Raw genomic sequence first — 19,661 nt, forward strand, 5'->3', positions numbered from 1 at the left:
GAGGTAAAAGGGTTAAGCGGGCCCAAATAGCAAGACCTTGCACGTTTCACTCTGACGAAGAGCTGCTCTTTGAACGTCGTAATAACAAAAGAACCCGCTTCTGAGTTTTGTTGGTGCTTTTTTGCGTTGATCGCATTGCATTTTTTTCCGGTGTGCTACAGTCGCCGCGGAGAAAGCTGCCAGCATAAGATTTCTTCCTTGTTTCGATGCACTTCAATTACACCAACACTGCAAGCGCTTTCGTCGTATCCAAGCAACATGTGGCGCATGGAATTCATCACTGGTTGATGGACATAGCGAGTCTCCGGCGACTGCGCCAGAGGCTGCAAAAGGTTTGCTACTGTCGCGTTCATTGCAGCAGCTTTCTTAATGTACGCCAGAAGCAGCCTGTAGTGACACATCCATCAAGACACAAAATTCTTGGTTTTTATGCAGGCATTCTTTGCGCTTCTTCTTCGACAAGTGATTGCACATTGATAACGCAACTTGGCCAAGCGCCATCGCGAGCGGACCCACCTTTCACCCTATCAGGAAGAGATACTAATCACAAATCGCCGAGAACATTTCTATCGACGAACAAGAAAGGATTAACTCAACGGAGCAGATTGGGGTGTTCCCTAATGGGCGAGAATTCGGGCTAGCGAAAAGGTACAGTGCTAGAGAGAACAAAATAAAAACATAAATTCCCTTAGAAACGTCGCAGGAGTAACCAGTCTTTGCGCAATTTTTTTTTTCAAGTTTTTTTCTTTCCTCTCACCACCGCCTTCTCTGCTTTCCCTGCGTCGACTGTCAAGAAATAACCTGCTCGACCGCGGTTTTTCTGTCTCCCTTTGTTCCTTCCCCGAGGATTCCTCTGTGTCTGTCTTGTCCCTCCCAGCCCCCTTCCCCGAAATGGCACGGAGGCGCTCACTCTGCAACCCACTACCGAACATTTTAAGCCACCCTCCCGACCACACTCCCCGCGAAACTTTCATGAAGTGGAGAGGGGGCTCCGATTCTACTTGTTCACAGTGTCCGGTCGCTGCGTGGTGACGTTATGCAGAAGTGCTCCCCGCCTTTCCTGCGTTTGTTTGGAACAGGTTTCCTTCTCTCCTGCGGTTGGGTTCACTTTTTAGTCCTCGGTCAATTTGTGCTATACAGTTTTTGTGCCTTTTCTCGTGTGTCTTGATCAATCACGAACGAAGATGACATCGCCTTCCATGCGTATGTCCAGTGCAAGTATAGTGGAACCCTGTCGTCCTTGTCTTAGTGTTGAATAACTTCGCTCCGAAAGACGAGAGTGGTGAACAGTAACATTTACTGACATTTGAGCGGTGGAGGCCGCGGCGGTGAAGGCGGATTTTATCACGGCGACGTCGTGCTGCTAGGACGTAAGTACGCATTTGAAATCACTCTGTTGTCTGAGTACTGCCGCCGCCTCGGTTATATGCTCGGCGTCAACAGAAACTTTCTAGTTGTAGAGTGTCTTTTTTAAACCAGCCAGTTGTAGATTGCACAGCGTAGAGGGCCAAAATACCGAAACATTTTCTCTCAGTTACATACCGAAATTTCTTGTCCTTCATGGTAACAAGACGAAAATTAGTTTTGTTGTGTGTATTCTTTCTTTACACAGGCATATGGTGCATACGTGCGAGTGCAATCAGCGACGAGCGTCCTGAGGGGGAGCGGCTCGAGGCATCGCATCGCATCGATGCTGCGGAATGTGCCGTAAATAAAGGAGGGACCCAGCAAGCATTCGAATCGTTCGAACAACCTCTTTACACACCAACAATGTTACGACACACATTTGCAACGCAATATTGATTCAGATACGAAAGGCGTGAGGTGCATTCACGATACTGCGCATTTCCAATGATCAGGGCCAGGCGTCATGAGACGCCTGGCTTGTCCGAGCCTTCTCTTTCGCGCTGTCTTCTTTTGCACGCATTATCTCTATTTAAGTAATGTGACGTACAACTTCCGCTGCGTGAGATTCTCGGTAGCTCCTTTTCTTCTTTTTTCCTTTTTGTATTTCTTAGCGATTACCAGTCCCCAATCACTTTAGCAAAAATAATTGTCTATTACAATCCCAATTATCGATTACCTATCATCAATGCTTATCTAGCTTACAGAGCACGGGATGCTACGCAACTTCTACACATACATCATCAATCCCTATCTAGCTTACAGAGCACGGCATACTACGCCACTTCTACACATACACGCCATTTGTTCCAGTACAGTGAAGAACTATAACACTCCTTTTCATTCCGTCCAATTTTTGGCTTGTAATTACCGTATTAATATTTGTCTGGCTCCGCCGTGGTGGCTCAATGATTACGGCGCTCGGCTGCTGACCCGAAACACGCGGGTTGGATCCCGGCCGCGGCGGCCGAATTTCGATGAATGCGAAATTCTAGAGGCCCGTGTACTGTGCGATGTCTCTGCACTTTAAAGAACCCCAGGTGGTCGAAATTTCCGAAGCCCTTCACTAAATCGTCCCTCATCGCCTGATTCGCTTTGGGACGTTAAGCTCCCATACACCACACCAATATTTTTTTTTTCATTACTGTCAGAGCAGAACACATTTCAAACACAGGTTACTAAGCCGTACACCCGACCACGAATTCAGTGGGTGTCCCTCAAACACGCCTGAAGCAATTACCCTTCGTGGCCTACGGGAATAAAGAACAAACAAAAAACCTTCATGGCATACGCGTGAATTGCCCACCTGGCGCAGTGGGCCTATTTTCTTTTTCTATTTACAGGAATTGGGTTTTTTTTCCGATGGGCGGAGCCGGGATTTCACCTGAACGAGCTCCTTAAGCTGTCGCTTAATACCTGCGACTGTCCAATAGACCTTTCCCGGAATGCATCACAGCTCGTGTTTCTGCTTCGATGGGCAAAAGATAGCGCGCACCGAGGTGTCTCTAACAAGGAGAAGAAATGAGGCGGGGGAGCTATCGTACCAAGGAAAACCGGTTGAGAAGCCAAAGTGGAATGTTTTGCCTGTGGAAGAAGTCCTGACTGGGCTAATTAGTGTAGATTCATTATGGTGGTTTAACAGCGCGAACACACCAAGAAAGACAGAGGACAAACACACCAGCGCTGAATTTAGCGCTGGTGTGTGTCTGTCTCTTTCTTGTTCTATGTGTGTTTGCCCTTGGGCCGAACTTGGGCTAGCCCCCGTGGGCCGGACTTGGGCTAGCCCATGTGGGTCCCCGCTGCAGTGCCGCCTAAGCCCTCCTGGAGGTCCCCTCTGAGAAGCCCAATACTGCCCATATTTTTGCCCTTTTTTTTTTTTTTGCTTATCCAGACTTCCCCTGCAACTGCTGCCCTGGCTGCAACACTGCGCCCTGCTTGACGTCATCCAACCCGTGATCCACGCACCAAGTGTTGTCGCGTTTCCTGTGCCGGAATTACAGCTGGACACACGGGCGGCGGCGGCGGTGGCGAAAGGACGCTTGGCTTATCTGCTCTTTTTTGCTTATCCAGGTGGGTTTCCAACTTCTGGGCAGGAGGTGCCTGATCGTGCCTTGGAATCGTCGTGCCTGCTGCTGTTTTCCGAGGCAACGGTTCCTTTTCTACGTGTTGTTCAGCGTGAAATTTCTTCACCCTCCAGACTTCCCCTGCAACTGCTGCCCTGGCTGCAACACTGCGCCCTGCTTGACGTTATCCAACCCGTGATCCACGCACCAAGTGTTGTCGCGTTTCCTGTGCCGGAATTACAGCTGGACACACGGGCGGCGGCGGCGGTGGCGAAAGGACGCTTGGCTTATCTGCTCTTTTTTGCTTATCCAGGTTGGTAAAATTCACTTACTCGTTGCTTAACGCTGCGTTACTGCTACCGCCGTTGCCACCGTGTTCCGTGCTTTGCTCAGTGGTATGTGCTCTATATATCTTTGCTGTACTGTGTGATACCTCGGGCTTCTGGTCCACGAGTCATGGCAGACACTTGCCAGTCCTGCAATGAGTCCCTGCCAGATGACGGCCAATTCCTGATGTGCAGCGAATGTGAGTCCTCCTATCATATTGGTAGTTGTTCTGGCTGGTCGGAGTCAACATTTAAGGCCAAAGGAGAGAGCGGCCGCAGAGCATGGCGATGCGTGGCATGCCGTCCATCTAAAGCTAAAAGTGGGGACAAAGGGAACATGGACTCTGAGCTAACTGTTTGCCTGGCAGATATAACTCGAAGGCTTGATGCTCTAGCAGGATTGCCTGCTCAGGTTGGGGAAATTAAGGACTCCATTGAGTTATTGTCCCAGAAGTACGACGATATCCTGAATCGACAAGTTAAACAAGAGAAAGACATTAGTAACTTGAACAGACGTGTAGACAAATTAGAGGCTGTATGTACTTCAAGTGACGTTCACCAACTGAAAGCGACTGTCAATGATTTGGAATTTCGTAGCAGGAAATTGAACGTAGAAGTTCATGGCATCCAAGCTACGCCAAATGAGGACTTGATGTGCAAGTTGAATGCTGTGGCTAAGACTGTTAACCTGCCAGAGCTGACGGCAAATGACATTGGCGCTATTCACAGGCTTCCTTCAAAACCAAACAAAACGCCTGGAATTCTTGTTAGGTTTGCCCAGCAGTCAACTCGAGATAAATGGCTGGAAAAGCGTAAAGCCCTCAGAAATGGTTCATCTGGAGTCTCGATCACTGAAAACATGACACACCAAAACAGAGAGCTGCTCCGTCGCGCTAAGGAATGGGCAGAGGACAATGACTACCGATTTTCATGGCACTGCAATGGCAAGATCCTAGTGAGGAAAAGAGAAGGTGATAGCGCCGTTGTCATTCGTTGCGTGGCTGACCTTGATAAGCTGTGACATAGTTCAACCTGAAAAAGCCTTCCGTTTATCTCTGTTTTTGCTCCGATCATGCTTGATCCTTCGACTGCGCAGGTAGACGTTGCAAACCTTAAATACTTTTGCGATACTAGTTTTCAGAATTGTCTTAGTTGTGTTCATTCTAACTTGAGGTCTGGTAGAAATAAGCAGGATGCACTTGACTATTTTTTCGGCGAAGCGCAAATACGCTTTAATGTCATGATGTTTTCAGAAACATGGTTTGCCTCGGAAGAGGATGTGTTTACACCTCCGACGTATAAATCTTATTACATGAACCGCACAGGCAAAAGGGGTGGTGGCGTAGCAATGCTAATCTCTAACTCGATGGATTCTGAACTAATGTCAGAATTCAGCTGTATCACTCCTTTTTACGAAACGCTTGCCATTAGATGTGGTACTTCTGTTTTTTGTGTTTGTTATCGCCCGCCTTCAAATGACGTTCGTCTGTTCTTGCCTTTTTTAGACTCTTTCTTAGAATTTGTCAGTGAAAGAAAATATACATTAATTCTAGGTGGTGATCTGAACATTGACATGTTACAGAATAGCAGGGTTAAATTAGAACTAGATTCATTATTAAGCTCTCACTCCTGTCAAAACTTTATAACGTCTCCTACACGAATAACTACACAATCAACTACACTTTTAGATCTGTTTGTCACCAATATTGATCCATCCCTTGTTAGAGCTGGCACTTTGATTTATGATATCAGCGACCACTTGCCTATATTTATGTTTGTCAGTCAAGTCGTTAACACGCCTACACGAATGCGCTCTGAATTTTCATACAGACGCATTACTCCTGATACGCTCTCCGCTTTTAGAGACTGCTTAAGCAGAGAAAACTGGAACGATGTGTTCGCAGTGAGCGATCCTAACTTAGCGTATGAGTTATTTATGAGCAAGTTCTCTAAGGTATACCTTGCGTGTTTTCCTATCAAGACGTTTAGAATTTGTAAGAAAAGTAGGAAGCCTTGGGTGGATAAAGAGTGCCTCAAGCTTATTAAAAAACGGGACCAGTTGTTTAAGGCATTTATAGAGAGTAAGTCCCTTGAAGCCCTCAAAGTGTTTAAGAAGTACAGGAATTCAGTCACAAAACATCTTCGTAATGCAAAAAAGCAATATTACCCTAACCTGTTCGAAGCAACACAAGGACGCACAAACAACGTTTGGAAGGCACTAAACACTGTATTTGGTAATGATTCAGAAGCGGTAACCACAATCGTAAAAGATGGCATAGAACTTCAAGGCACTAAGTTAGCTGACGCATTTAATGACTTCTTTTTATCAATCGGTGGTGCTACCAGTAGAAACCCTGATTTAAGATATATGAAGGAGCGAAGTAATCCAACTATATTTTTAGACCCAGTCACTAATAGTGAGCTCGTAGCGACATTTTTAACCCTAAGCAATAGTAGAGCTGCTGACGCGGACGATATTCAAGTGAAACCTGTAAAATTTGCCATTGATGTATTAGCACCTTGTCTTACCCACATTTTTAATATATGTTTGTCCACAGGATGCTTTCCTCAAAAAATGCAGCGAGCAAAAGTGACAGTTGTGTTTAAGAAGGGAAATAGAAATGACATGTCAAACTACCGCCCCATATCCGTTTTACCTGTATTCTCCAAAGGTTTAGAGAAAATAATTCTGAAACGCTTGACCTCTTTCACTGAACGTTACAACTTAATAACGTCTGCTCAGTTTGGCTTCCGCAGGAACAAATCTACGGAACTCGCACTGCTGGCCCAAAAGGAGTTCATTCTCGAAAACTTTGAGTGTAAAAATATGGCACTTGGGCTGTTTCTGGACTTTTCCAAAGCCTTTGACCTCATTAATCATGAAATTCTCCTTCAAAAACTCGATCACTACGGCATAAGAGGCATTTCGCATCAATTAATATCGTCTTACTTACAATACCGTACTCAGTTTGTCGTCATTGAAGGAAAACACTCCACATCAAAGTCAATCAAAACAGGTGTCCCACAGGGAAGCATCCTGGGACCATTTCTTTTCATTCTTTATATTAACGAGATAGTTCGCGTTGATACAACGGCACATTACATAATCTATGCTGACGACACAAGTTTATTCTTTTCAGGCAAATCGTGTGTTGATCTAGGTATCCGAGCGAATAGAACGTTGTCCGAGATCAATGCCTGGGCTCAAATTAACTGCCTAAAGCTAAACATTAATAAAACGAAGGCTATTTTATTTCACCCCCGACACACACATGTCCAGCGACCTTCCATTTTTTTAAATAACACTGAAATTGAAGTGGTAAAGAGCTTTAAATCACTGGGCGTGTATTTCTCAGAAAACATGACATGGGATGATCACGTAAACTATATCGTTGGTAAGCTATCCAGGACAGCTGGCGTTATGCGCCGTTACTGCTACAATTTTCCGATACCTGTTAACATGCTCATATATAACTCTTTATTTTCCTCTTTATTAAATTACGCGTTTTCTGTATGGGCAACAACAACAGCTGGAAACATTAGCAAACTTACTGTCTTGCAAAAAAGGGCTTTACGCCTCGCCTGTAAAGTTCCATATCGCTTCCACACAGCAGGCCTATTCAAGAAGTACCACATAATACAAGTTTCATCGATGAACGATTACAGACTGTGCCGCTTATATAAACTCAGTTTAATAAAAAATAATGATGCCATCACTAGCCTAGCAAGGCTAGAGAAAAACATTTCTGCTTATAATGTGCGCCATCCTGAGATGTGGTATGTTCCAAAATGCAGAACCAATTATGGAAATCAAATGATAAAATTTAAATTGCCTACACTTCTGAATCACATGATGAACGATGCTAACATTGACATATCAGATATAACACCAAAAGAACTGCGTTTATTGTTTGTATAATGTTGTGATATGATTTTCTAGTTCTTCTTGCCTGTTTTATACTAACTTTTTCAACGATGTTGCCATATCCGACTGTGTTCTCTTGCCGCACTCTTCTGTCCTACCCCGTGTGTTGGGGGGTCAGGGCTTTTCAAGCTGTTCACACAGCTTTTCTCCTGTCCTCCTCGCAGCATCTTTTTGTTGTGGAATAAATTTCAATTCAATATGGGTCCCACAAAGGACCGAGGATAGCCCCCTTTATCGTTTTTATGCATGCAGACCATAGGGGTTCCCTGCTGGTACTATGTAGCAAGCTCACTTTGGGTCACGCGAATTGCCGAGTTGCAAGTCCCGCACATATCCCACATCGGACTTCCATGGGCTGCCCGTGTCGGGCCCACGAGGGCCCGCAATTCCGAGCCCCGTTTGTGCTACTGGGAATGTATGCAACCATGCATTTATGCTGACTGCCCTAATATAGTTCTTTGCAATTGCGGCAGGAGATTTGCTTTTTCTAATTAAATTCGTTTCTCCTTTCTAAAGTTGCTAATATCAGTAGCTTGTTTTTCAGCAATGAATGTTTAGGGTATTGCAACTCTAGGCTTTCCTACGCAATGTTCACTCGTGGTTTTACATTTTTTCTCAATTCTAAAAACACGTCATTAAAAATATGCCTGGAGATTATCTAGGGCTGGTTATTTGCGCCTGTAGATCGCGATTTAACGTTACGCCTTTCGTTGCTGCCCCAGCTGTAATAAAAAAAAACTCTCCTACGAGTCAGGTCGCCCTCCCGAATTAAAACATGGACTGATGAAAGGTGCGCTATATCAATGTGATTGCCGTCATCAAATACTTGATCTAAACCTTACATAGCAACTGTATAGAATTTTTTCTAATTGCTTAAGAACAAGCCGTCCACGGTTTCCAAATGGCAGAAACCTTAGCAGTGCTGGCTTGCACAGTTGCATTACTATTTCCTGTTGATGGCTATAGCCTAGAGAGTGGATAAATAGCTATAAGTGCCTTTTGCCTGCGACACCCGACCAACGAGTATGGATTGCCTGAACACACGTAATTACTCTGCCTTCTTAACAAAATTTGTATCAGGAGAGTCCTAGTGTCTCGATACGTTCTTGCTATGTCGAATAAGCACTGCTAGGTCATTCTAAACGTGCCGATCCCTGTTGTGAAACAGTGTTGCTGCAGCGCTAAAAAAGTAATAATGATATACAGTCCACTACTGCTTGTTTGGCGATAGCCTGCGAATGCTGGTACATTCCTTTTGTGGAACTTACACTTGACAAAAACACCAAAAGCCTACCTGGTTGCCAATTTACCACAAAATAAATAAATTATTCGAAAATCCCCTGTGTCCCTTGGTTTGTGTGACTGTTGGCTTCTCTCAAATTTATAACGAGCCCCTCATTTTCCTTCCCTTGTTTGGCTAACTGCGTAGCGAGGGCCTCGGTTCTGGCAGCCTTGACGCCATAGGAAGCATAAGAGGGTTCTCACGCAGCTTCCACCCTCGCCGTTCGATGACGTTCTACGTCACATCAGCGGTAACTCAGGACGTGTTACGTCCGCCGCTTCAGAACAGCGGTGGCGCTGACGAACATTCTCAAGGCTAGGTTATTTGTAAACATATATACCGACGAAAGCAGAAGATTTGACAGCCGTCGCCGTAGCTCAGCGGTAGAGCAGGGGACGCGGAATTCGGAGGTCATGGGTTCAGATCCCACCGGCGGCTTGTGGTTTTTTTTTCTTCTGTTTTTCTAATGAATTAGCTTTAAGCGATAGAATATTCAGGAATATTCTAAATTGATCGACACCACAAAATAAATAATTTCTGTGACTGTTAGCTTCTCTCTCATATGTATGTATGTATGTATGTATATATATATATATATATATATATATATATATATATATATATATATATATATATATATATATATATATATATATACATACATATATATATACTTCCTTTTTACCTGTAACTTTCGCAATGCTGAATCATTGGCTTACAGTTTTTGTTTTCTGTTCAGTGCTGCCTTTCAACTGCTGATCCGAGTATTTGAAAGTTTAGAACCTTTTACTTTGTTCCTGTGTTCTTTGCTAAGCATCATGCTCACACAACGCTGTGTGTTATTGTGCGTATTTATTAAGACTGTTCAGCTTATGCCCTTCCTGTTATAACCCCATGTGGGATTTACAGTATGTAGCAATAAAATAAATAAGCAATATTAGAAACCAAAAAACTTTTTTTTTCCTGCTAATGATTGTCTAAACTATTCAAGTACTTAAGCCGAACACTACTGTTCCCCAGTCCCTTTATTCACCGGTCTGTGCAGCTGTGCTGCCTCCGCGGCGTATCAGTGGTTAGCGCGCTCGGCTACCGAGCCGGGGAACCTGGCTTCAAACCCGACCGCATCGACCGCGTTTCAATGGAGCTCAAACGCATAGAGGCACCCGTATACTGTGCGATCTGAGTGTTCATAAAGATCTCCAGGTTGGTGAAATTATTCCGGAGCCCTCCACAACGGCACTTTTTATGACATTCTGCTTCCCCTCCCCCCCCCCCTCCCTGTCTTCCCTCACGGCGGGGTTGATGTTTTTACCGCGAATTACCATAGTGAATGCACGATTTCGTACCAAAAAATTAAGTAATCTTAGTGCGCTACAGCGGCTTTGATATGCTAATGTGCTCACACTGCTACGCAAGATATTTACACGTTCCCATTGTTTAGATTTAGATTTGTTTAGATGATGCTATCCTCGAGTATCGTGATTGGCAGAGCAAGGTATATATATTGCCTATTACGTCTAGGAAACGAATGGGCCCAGATTTCCAGTCTGAACCAATCAGTCTGGAATAAACACCCTCTTTGCGCACTGACATTATCGGGCGCTCGCCAACCGGCAGCGTCGCTAGTCAGGAGGTCCTATTAGAGAGGTGGAGGAGCTCCGTATTCTGGGCCTTTTCATTCACCAGAGACTCAGACCGGACTCCACTATTGCGAAACTCAAGAGAGTAGGCGAACAGGTAGGGCGCATGATCCGCCGCGTTTCCAACAAGCGGGGTGGTCTGCGGGGCAGGGACGCGCTTCAGCTCGTCTATGCCTTCGTGACTAGCCGGATCCTCTACGCCGTGCCATATCTCCGCACTACTAAGCAAGACGAGGCGCGAATAGACGCCATCATCCGCAAGGCAACTAAGCGAGCCCTGGATCTCCCGGTGGCTACCTCTAATGCCAAACTCAAGGCATTGGGGGTGCTAAACTCCTACCAGGAGCTGCGGGAGGCCCACCTCGTGAACCAATACACGCGGCTCAGGCAGACGGCTCCTGGGCGCCGCCTGCTAAACCACTTACACATCCAACACGACTGCACTCCAGAGGAGGCGGAGCGTACCCAGTACTATGGCGCCATATGCTCTGGGTCTCCCCGCTCCCCCGTAACATGGACACCGACATGCATGAAAACAGACGACAAGCGCGGGCTCGGGCTCTTGAGAGACAACACGGCTCCCGACCCGGTGTATATTATGTAGACGTAGCAGGGCCATCGCCCACGGGATTTTACTCGGCCGCTGTCGTTCACCAGGAAATGCACGTTGATGGACTCTCCTTTCGAGCCCCGAATTCAATGCGGGCCGAGGAAGTAGCGATAGCGCTTGCTGCCGCCCACGCCAATTCGAGAATAATCATCACGGACTCCCGAAAAGCATGTGAACATTACTTGGCAGGGCAGATCTCCCCCTTAGCTGCTTGTATTCTACGACGGACTGCCACTGATCCAACAGCCAAACGAATCATTTGGGCTCCTGGCCACCAGGGCTTACGAGGCAATGAGGCCGCTGACGCGGCTGCCCGAGCGCTTACTCACCGGGCTCCTCATCCCAGCTCTTCTGGCTCGGAGACTAACCAGCCGCTGCTGCGATTCAGGGAAATATTAACACATTATAGCGACAACCACCGCCTTTTCCCGGCCCCGGCAAAAGGGCTGAGTAAGACGGAGGAGCGAACTTTAAGGCGCCTGCAGACAGGTACTCTACTCTGTCCTGCAATAATAAAACATTACGATACTAACACGGATGCGCGATGCCCACACTGTGGGGAGACCTGTGATATCTTCCACATGGTGTGGGCATGTACTCAAAATCCCCACCTCCTCCCTTCCCCTACCCCTTCCAGAGACGCATGGGAGACTGCCCTCCTCAACTGCTCCTCGCTTGAGTCCCAAAGGGCTCTGGTGAAACGGGCGAGAGACGGGGCCTCGTCATGCAGTGTCCCGGACTAGGGACGCCGACCATGTAGCGGGGCCACTCTGTGGCTCCCAAACTCTTTTTCACAAAATAAAAGTTTTCACCACCACCACCACCTAGCACACACTCCCTGTGTCCACCGCGGCCACCTCTGGGCTGCGTGTAGCCTACTGTACCAGTTTCGAAGAATTTGGCGGCAATCGTAGAAAGCGGCAGGCATGGGTGCGTCTCTAGAGATTGACTTGATTGAGCTTGAACCCAGAGTCGCCGCTAAAGACGGGGAAAAGCGCGACCCAGGGAGCGTACAAGCGATCGCGTAACAGGCAACACTTCGAAACTGACGCTAATAAAAGAGAGCCCGACCGGCACGAGTAGTGTAACGCGCTGACAGCGGGATTTTATGTCATCACTTGCCTAAGCTGTCTTAAAAACAGCTCTGGCCAAAATGACAGGCGCTGCCTGAAGCGGAGGCTGCAAATGAAAATTTAATTTAGAAGAACATAAATCTTAAATCAGGACCTGTCAAAAATTCGTTGCAAATAAAAAATCCCAACCAGGCTGCACGTGTACTAAAGAAACAAAATATTTCTTCTGTTTGGTATATCAAGGTTCATCAGCACTATTTCAAGCAAGGCAACAGGTAGGCGACACACGTACTTCTATTTGATCTTGTGAACTATGAAGCAGTAAGTAACTCACTTTCCTTTTCGTTCGGTATTTGTGTTTGAACACGTCCTTTCTTTGAACGTAGCCAAGCGAATTCATTGCTCACTTGACTGAAACAGGGACTCGGTGGAGACACGATGGCCAACTTAAAAGAGAACTAACCGAATCTTTTTGCTCCCAACAGCTCAGAAAGGTAAAGTCAGCCTTCGGTTACCTTTCACGCCAGTGTCGTGATAATCGGCAAGCATCATATCAGGATATTTTTTTCGTTTAGAGAAATGCGAATAGACTGCTACTGCCTGCAGCTGCTGCTTTCGATAAAACAAATTATTGGTGGCCACAACTTTGCTTCCCAATCCACGTTTCGCCTTTCTTCCACGCAGCTGTTTGCATGAACCTCGCTCTGTGGGAGGAGCATAGTGCATAATTTCGCATTAATGATTTTACTCACAAATAGGAACCCTAACATAGCTTGTCGAGTGTACGGGGGTTGAATGATGAAATGTCAAGACTCCAAGGCTGTGTCGTAGAGAGAAAAGCGAGAACATTGCGGAGCGGCTATTAAGAGCAATCACGATAAGATATGCTGCTACATGTAGTTCGCACCCTAGTTGTGCATTGGTGTACAGCTTCCAAAGTATCTGTCAGGCAGGCGCCCCTCTTTTGAGAAAATAAATTGGCCCAGTAACGGTCTCACGCCTTTGCTAAACATCTAAACTTCGCTCAGAGTTAAGGGAATTAGGAGCAGTGAAATAATACACCAAAACAGCAGCTGCTGTGGAGGTGTGCAGAATAATTTTGTTCGCATGAGGACTTTTCACCATTACTGGCCTTAAAAACGCGTAGCCGCCTTTTGTGTTTCGCCTCCATTGCAATGCCTTCGCTACTGCCAGTATCGAACCCTGGTCCTCCGGAACAGTAGCCAAGCACATGCTTGACAATTCTTCGCTTCAAGGTGATTTAGTTGCCTGTTTACGGTCATTACTTTGCTATCAGTGTGCTTGTTTGCGTTTGTGCCGTTCCTTTTCAAGTTAATAGTAGTGAATGAGTTAATCGAGTAAAAATCGTGCTGCTTGTATATTATCATTTCTTAACCGCTATAAAAAGTTCTTATGATACCCCGCATGCATATTTAGAGTTAAGCACTTTATTTCTGCACCCGCCGCGGTGGCTCAGTGCTAAGGCGGTCGTCTACCGAGCCGGAGTACCCGCGTTCGAACCCAACCGCGGCGGCCGCGTTTCGATGGAGGCGAAACGCAAGAGGCGCCCGTGTGCTGTGCGATGTCCGTGCACGTTAAAGATCTCCAGGTGGTCGAAATTATTCCGGAGACCTCTACTAAGGCTGCTCTTCCTCTCTATCTTCTTTTTTAGGTCGGCGCCGAGATATGTGAGTCAGATACTGCGCCATTTCCTTTCCTCAAAAACCATTTTACCAATTTACCCATTTTATTTTGCAGGTAGACCGCTTACAAGTAAGAAACGTTTGCGGGTGCCCGTTAACATGCATAAACACTTTAGAGACAGAGAAAAAAAAGACCGAGGACATACTATTAGCAGAATAGCAGTATATTTGACGCGACTTTCAACAAGTAACAACACTCAGTGTAGTTCTATTTTTGTGTTGTTAAAGATAACATGGTTGGGACAGATTGGGCATTTCCGACGATCTTCGCTTATCCCAGATTCTCGAACAACTTGTGGATTCCGAGTGATACGGCTCCCGAGATGACGCCTTTGACGATAAGGGGCCAGAAGTACTCAGCGTCTTCACCACTCAGGGCAACTTCCCCATTCGTGAGAACACTCAACACCTCAAGCACTTCTTCTTGCTCTTCCTTGGTCAAGCTTGCATCGCCCCGGAGGAGACGGCCGACGCTCTCCAGACTTTTTCCAGCCTTCAGCACCACTGCAGCTTCATCCTCTGCAGGGAAGGTAAATGTTACGTGCATATTTATTCGTGATTTTATTAAAAGAGCATATTCTTCTGTACAAGCCAATTACTAAGTCTGGAAGCAGATACAGTGCAAAGCTATCACCCGTTCTATGATACCTAAGACAGGGGGCTTAGGTAGTGGTATGGTACATCTTATTTAAGGTGTCCAGTTGTAATACAGAAATATTCGCTGCAGCTTTCTCTCCAAAGAATTAATTAACACTTCTCTTAAACGGGGTAGCCACGTGTTCGGTTTATTAAATGAAATACTTGTAACTGTGGAAACGCAGTATTTTCGAAGCGTACGTATATCGAGTAATCACAACAATGATATGAAAATAGGCCTAATAATATATGTGCTCAGTTGCAGGAGTGTCCCCAGAAGGTACACTCAGCTCAGCGCTCTTATCTTTCCTCATAATGTGCTTATGCGCCATAAAACCCCATATAACTAACTTTCCTCATATTGTGAAGATGAAGAGGCAAGCAAAATAATAAAATGATGATGATGACGATGACTGCGGCATAATAAAATAGCAGGACACGGCAAGTCTAAGACGGAGCACACAGCTGATGTGAACAAAATTTGGCCCCACATACACGGATTCGTTAGGCGCAGATAATGCTGGCGTACAGTGGTGAGCAGCCTTGACTAGAGCGCTCGGGCGGTGCACTTCCCTGCAAACAAATCCAGATTTTGTGGCAGCCTCTAGGGTCCAGCTGCAACGCTTGCACGGAAGTAGCGCCAGATAGCCTCGTAAACAAAGCAGGCACGAAAACTTTGCCCTGTGATGAGGGGCTGCTCTCTAATTTCGGGTTTTGTTACGAAGTGCGCACTGTTCAAGCCCTCTAGACAAGGCTGCTCACCACTGTACTGTGATCGTTGCATATTTTATACTTCAAATTAAAGTTCACCTGTTCTACGCTATAAATTAACTGATACTCCCAAAGGGGACTCCTGTGATACCGACCTTGATTAATAAACCCGGTAAGTTGTTGTTTCTATTTTCGAGTAAAAGAAATGAACACACAAGAAATATGTTTGTATTTGGGCAGGCGCATAAGGCATTCACGAAGATCGCGGTTTAGAATATATTATAAGGATCGTGCAATCTGAACGGTGAGAAAAATATCCGGTTATGTATTTTTAACATCACGAAGATTATCGCTGCCAAGTGAAGAATAAGGAAACACCATGTAGCTGTAAAGTTATCTCCTGTACGAGAAAAACACCTTCTGACCGCTCAAGAATCGATTACTTGATATGCTTTAGTGAACGACATAGTTTCTCCTTTTTTTCCAACGGATTTTCCCCACCTGTGTTATAAAGTAAGCCACGTTCATATTATTCCAGAGATAACACCAAATCTATTTTTTCTAGCAACTGACAGCTTCCATGAGTGTTTGAGCTATTTGTATATAGGCTACTTTCTTAAAGCAGCACATCTAATGTCGTGAGAATTAAGCATTTTCAAGTGGTAGAAAGCATGCCTGAATTGTGGCCGCCTCAGGCTTATGTGGGGAGTCCTTGTGGGGCCCGTGTGGTGAGCCCATCTGGGAAACAAGCGGGATCTAGAGCTGGTGCCCGGATGGGCCCCGTGTGGACTGCCCTCAGATGACCTGCTATTTTAGCCCCTTTCAGATCCATGTGGCCACGAAATTGCAAGGCACCGTCCCACATGAATTCCATATGAGAGACTTTTCAGCACAATTTTGATACGCCCCATTTTCGGCCCTGAGGTTCTCAGGTTCTCGCTAAGGTTCTCACTGCGTAAAGCCCACATTAGCGTCCTATATGCCCTCAGTACAAAAAGAAAAGGCTTTTCTGAGGATCATGCAGACCCGCTCGCTTTCCAGCCGCACTACAGCCCTTGGAGGTCCGATAATACATTTGTACGGGCTGCCCTATTTGGGCTAACCCAGATGTTTTCAGCAGAACTCCCACAATTACATTGCGTCTGCCGTTAATTAACCCAGAATGGATTCTTGTCGCCTTGATGTAAGAATATAGGCAAATTTAGAACTAGAGCGTAATACGAGACGCATGTGCAATTCATAGGGAAAAGTCCAATCTGGAATTGCACACATCTTTCCAAGATGGGCAAATAAGACACTAGAGGGGTTCCCCTATACCCAAACACACAGGCCACACCTACAAGGGGCCCCATATTGTGCGCTACTTGCGTGGTTTTAGTGAAATAATATCAGCGGCAGTGTTCCTTCTAAAGAGATCTATGCTCTTCTTCTGTCATTAAAGCTAGCTGCGCAGTGTGGTCCGGAAATTCTGTTTATTTAAACCAGAATAATTTCGCTGATACCAAAGTTACTTGTTTTTTACGGGATCTATAGGTAATGCTTGGAATTGTATCGCAAATAGGAGCGTATTGCCAATTAATGCGTTAGGCACGTTAAGGCTTTCTTTTCTTTTTGCCAATTGAAGACGGTTTATTTGCCAGTGGAATTTTCACGGCTCGTTTCCGACCGAAGCGATTCTCACCTTTCGATAGAACTGGTTTTTGGAGGTCCACTTTCGGGGCTCTGTTGAAAGGAAGGGAAAACAGAATCGTTCCGTTATATATCTTCGAAATACTGTGCATAGAATAGCTGTCAATGGCAATAATAACGACTGTACTTACACTGTAGCTCCATCTTCATCACGTATGAAAGAAATATGAGAAAAAAGGCATTAATAAATTTTTCAGAATTGTAAAATTCTAGAAATGCATAAAAGCCATATTTTCCATCATAGGTGATAAAAGCTTTAAACACAAAATAAATATTGCCACAAGCTTTTGAACTAGCGAGTACTAGATAAAAACCGGATATTTCAGTACTCAAAGAGACCTTAATCACAGAGTTGCGGATATTTCCAACCTTTTTCTGCGCAACTACGCAGAAAATGGCACATGATTTAAGCGGTTTTGTCTGAACATGGGCACTTAATGCCAAGCTAATCTCTCTTTCTTATCTGTGTTCACTCATTACAGGTAAGTTCCACATTTTAAATAATTATTGCTCCAGGCTGAATTCATAAATAAATGCAGCACCAGTGGTGATTCCAAACAGCGTCTAAACCTTTACTCAGTCAGCTGAAGAATCGCCTTCGTAAGGAACATCGCCATTTCAGTGTGACGCAAAGGCCGAAAATATTTCGTCCAATTGCGATCATTACAGACATTTGATTGCGCGCAACTATTTTGAATACAGAAGAACTTGTACTTATTTCCACTATCGGGGTATTTGCACGTTTTCTGGCGTTTTGAATCTTCACGTTTGCTTCTGGTTAATTTACTGATACTCATAGGAATAAAATCCGGCTTTGCGCTCGTTCAAATATTGCTAACTTATAAAGGAGCTAGCTTCCACTGAAAAGAAAGCCATTCCATAGTAAGCGGTCATTGCGTATAAATGCTAGTTTCATTCTCATAGTAGGTATGACGCATGACTGGTACGGCGAAACGAAAATTTTCCGAATCCCTAAGAACATTTCTGCATACTCACAAGCAACGGCAATGAGAGAGATGAGGGTGAGCCACAGGCAGGTCTTCATGGTGAAGCTAGCTGTATGGACCAACAAATAAGAAATAAATCGTGAGAAGGACACGTGCCGGGTTTAAATTTAAAGAGCTTGCAATTGACATATCTTCACTATGTTAAAGCGTAATTTTTGGTTGGACCTGTTACAAAATCATGACTCAAAGTTCACTGCAATGAAAAAAAGTTTCCTTGGCTCATTAGTTTCAATTAATACGTTAAGCATTCACTCTTTTCACCGTGCATGCCGAATCCCAAGGCAAGGTTTCCTGCTTTTACCATGCTGTAAGATTAACAGAACACGCTTGCAATGTTTCACATGCACCGGAGAAGGTTGACGTTCAAGGTCGCAAGTTTTTCAACATTGGCAGTTTAAACTAATAACTGAAACACGTGATTCAAAGGAATGCCTGATAACCCAGCAATTTCTAGACAGACTGAAATTTATCGCTAGAGCTTTTCTTTTCTAGATATACAGTTCAGATTTGAAATGAACATCCACATTCCACTTTCAAAATACAACTAGAAATCAGTACCATTATAAATGCCATCGTATGCTCTCAGCAGAAAAAACAAGGAGTGACTTCTGTTTTCATTACAATTGTCGCAATATTTCTATGTTAATTTCTTTCTCAAGTAATTTCATGTATTCTATCCATTATAAAATGGTAAATGCGGCTCGTGTCTGTTCGGCTGAAAGCTGAAATTGCTTCATCATGGTATATTTTGCGTAGTGATGATTTATCTATCAGCCTATTTAATTCTTGTTCTTGGCTGTTTTTTTAACATAGGAAAAAAATATCTTTTAATGCGCACCTTTTGCTTCGTTTCGCATACTTGGCGGATCCTAGAAAACTCGGGGCTGTAAGTCATTTCATTTACAAATCAAATTTATTAAGAATGTCCTCCATTTAGAATGTACCCTGTGTAACTGGAAACAGCTTATCAAACGTATATATGATATAAGGTCAACTGAGATCTACAAGGCGCGTAGCAGTATACATAAAATACATTCAGGTAATACAAATAAATACCTTCTGAAGCACTAAGCATAGATCTGCTTTAAAATATCGAGAGAAGAAACACAAACGTGTAAAGAGAAATCAACAGGATAATGGTTGCGAATAGCATATAGCTGGCTGGTATGATGGAAGACTTCAGATTACACAGTAGTGATTCAAACACAAACAGAAATGCAGTTGCCACATGAAAACACTAAGGCAGAAAAAACGGGGCTAATTCGGATGGAACATTTCTCTGCGACGTTTTGTACAAGTTCTTAAAGGGAATAGAGTCCGCTATACTCTAACTACTATCAAAAGTAAAACGTGCTACTCACCAGTGATCTTCGGAGCAGCCGCTATGCGGTGTCAGTTCTCTGCTCGTTTTTATACTGAGTATCAAAGGGTGTGTGTATCTTTCTTCCGTGCGATGACGTCTGCTGTCGGCTTTATATCTTGGTGCGAACAGATGCCACGAAGTGCATACATTAATATCGGCCATTTACGCACACTGCGAAAGCCAGATATTATGCTTATCCGCAGACACAAAGAGGAAGAGGAGGGCTGAA

The 19,661-nt window shown here is 44.8% G+C and overlaps 1 protein-coding gene across 1 annotated transcript; it reads right to left on the reverse strand.

Annotated features, from left to right (window-relative positions):
• Window positions 1-14,297: 14,297 nt before the first annotated feature.
• Window positions 14,298-18,107, reverse strand: LOC149343767 (uncharacterized). Its single transcript, XM_089542471.1, has 4 exons — window positions 18,059-18,107; window positions 17,194-17,206; window positions 17,055-17,095; window positions 14,298-14,545 (listed from the first exon to the last, which is right to left on the reverse strand). Exons 1-4 carry the CDS (start codon window positions 18,105-18,107, stop codon window positions 14,298-14,300), a joined length of 351 nt encoding a protein of 116 aa, XP_089398597.1.
• Between the last annotated feature and the right edge of the window lie 1,554 nt (window positions 18,108-19,661).

The sequence above is a fragment of the Amblyomma mixtum genome, chromosome 5 (assembly GCF_055824585.1).
Source record: "Amblyomma mixtum isolate Tamu chromosome 5, ASM5582458v1, whole genome shotgun sequence".
Taxonomy (NCBI): Eukaryota; Metazoa; Arthropoda; class Arachnida; order Ixodida; family Ixodidae; genus Amblyomma; species Amblyomma mixtum.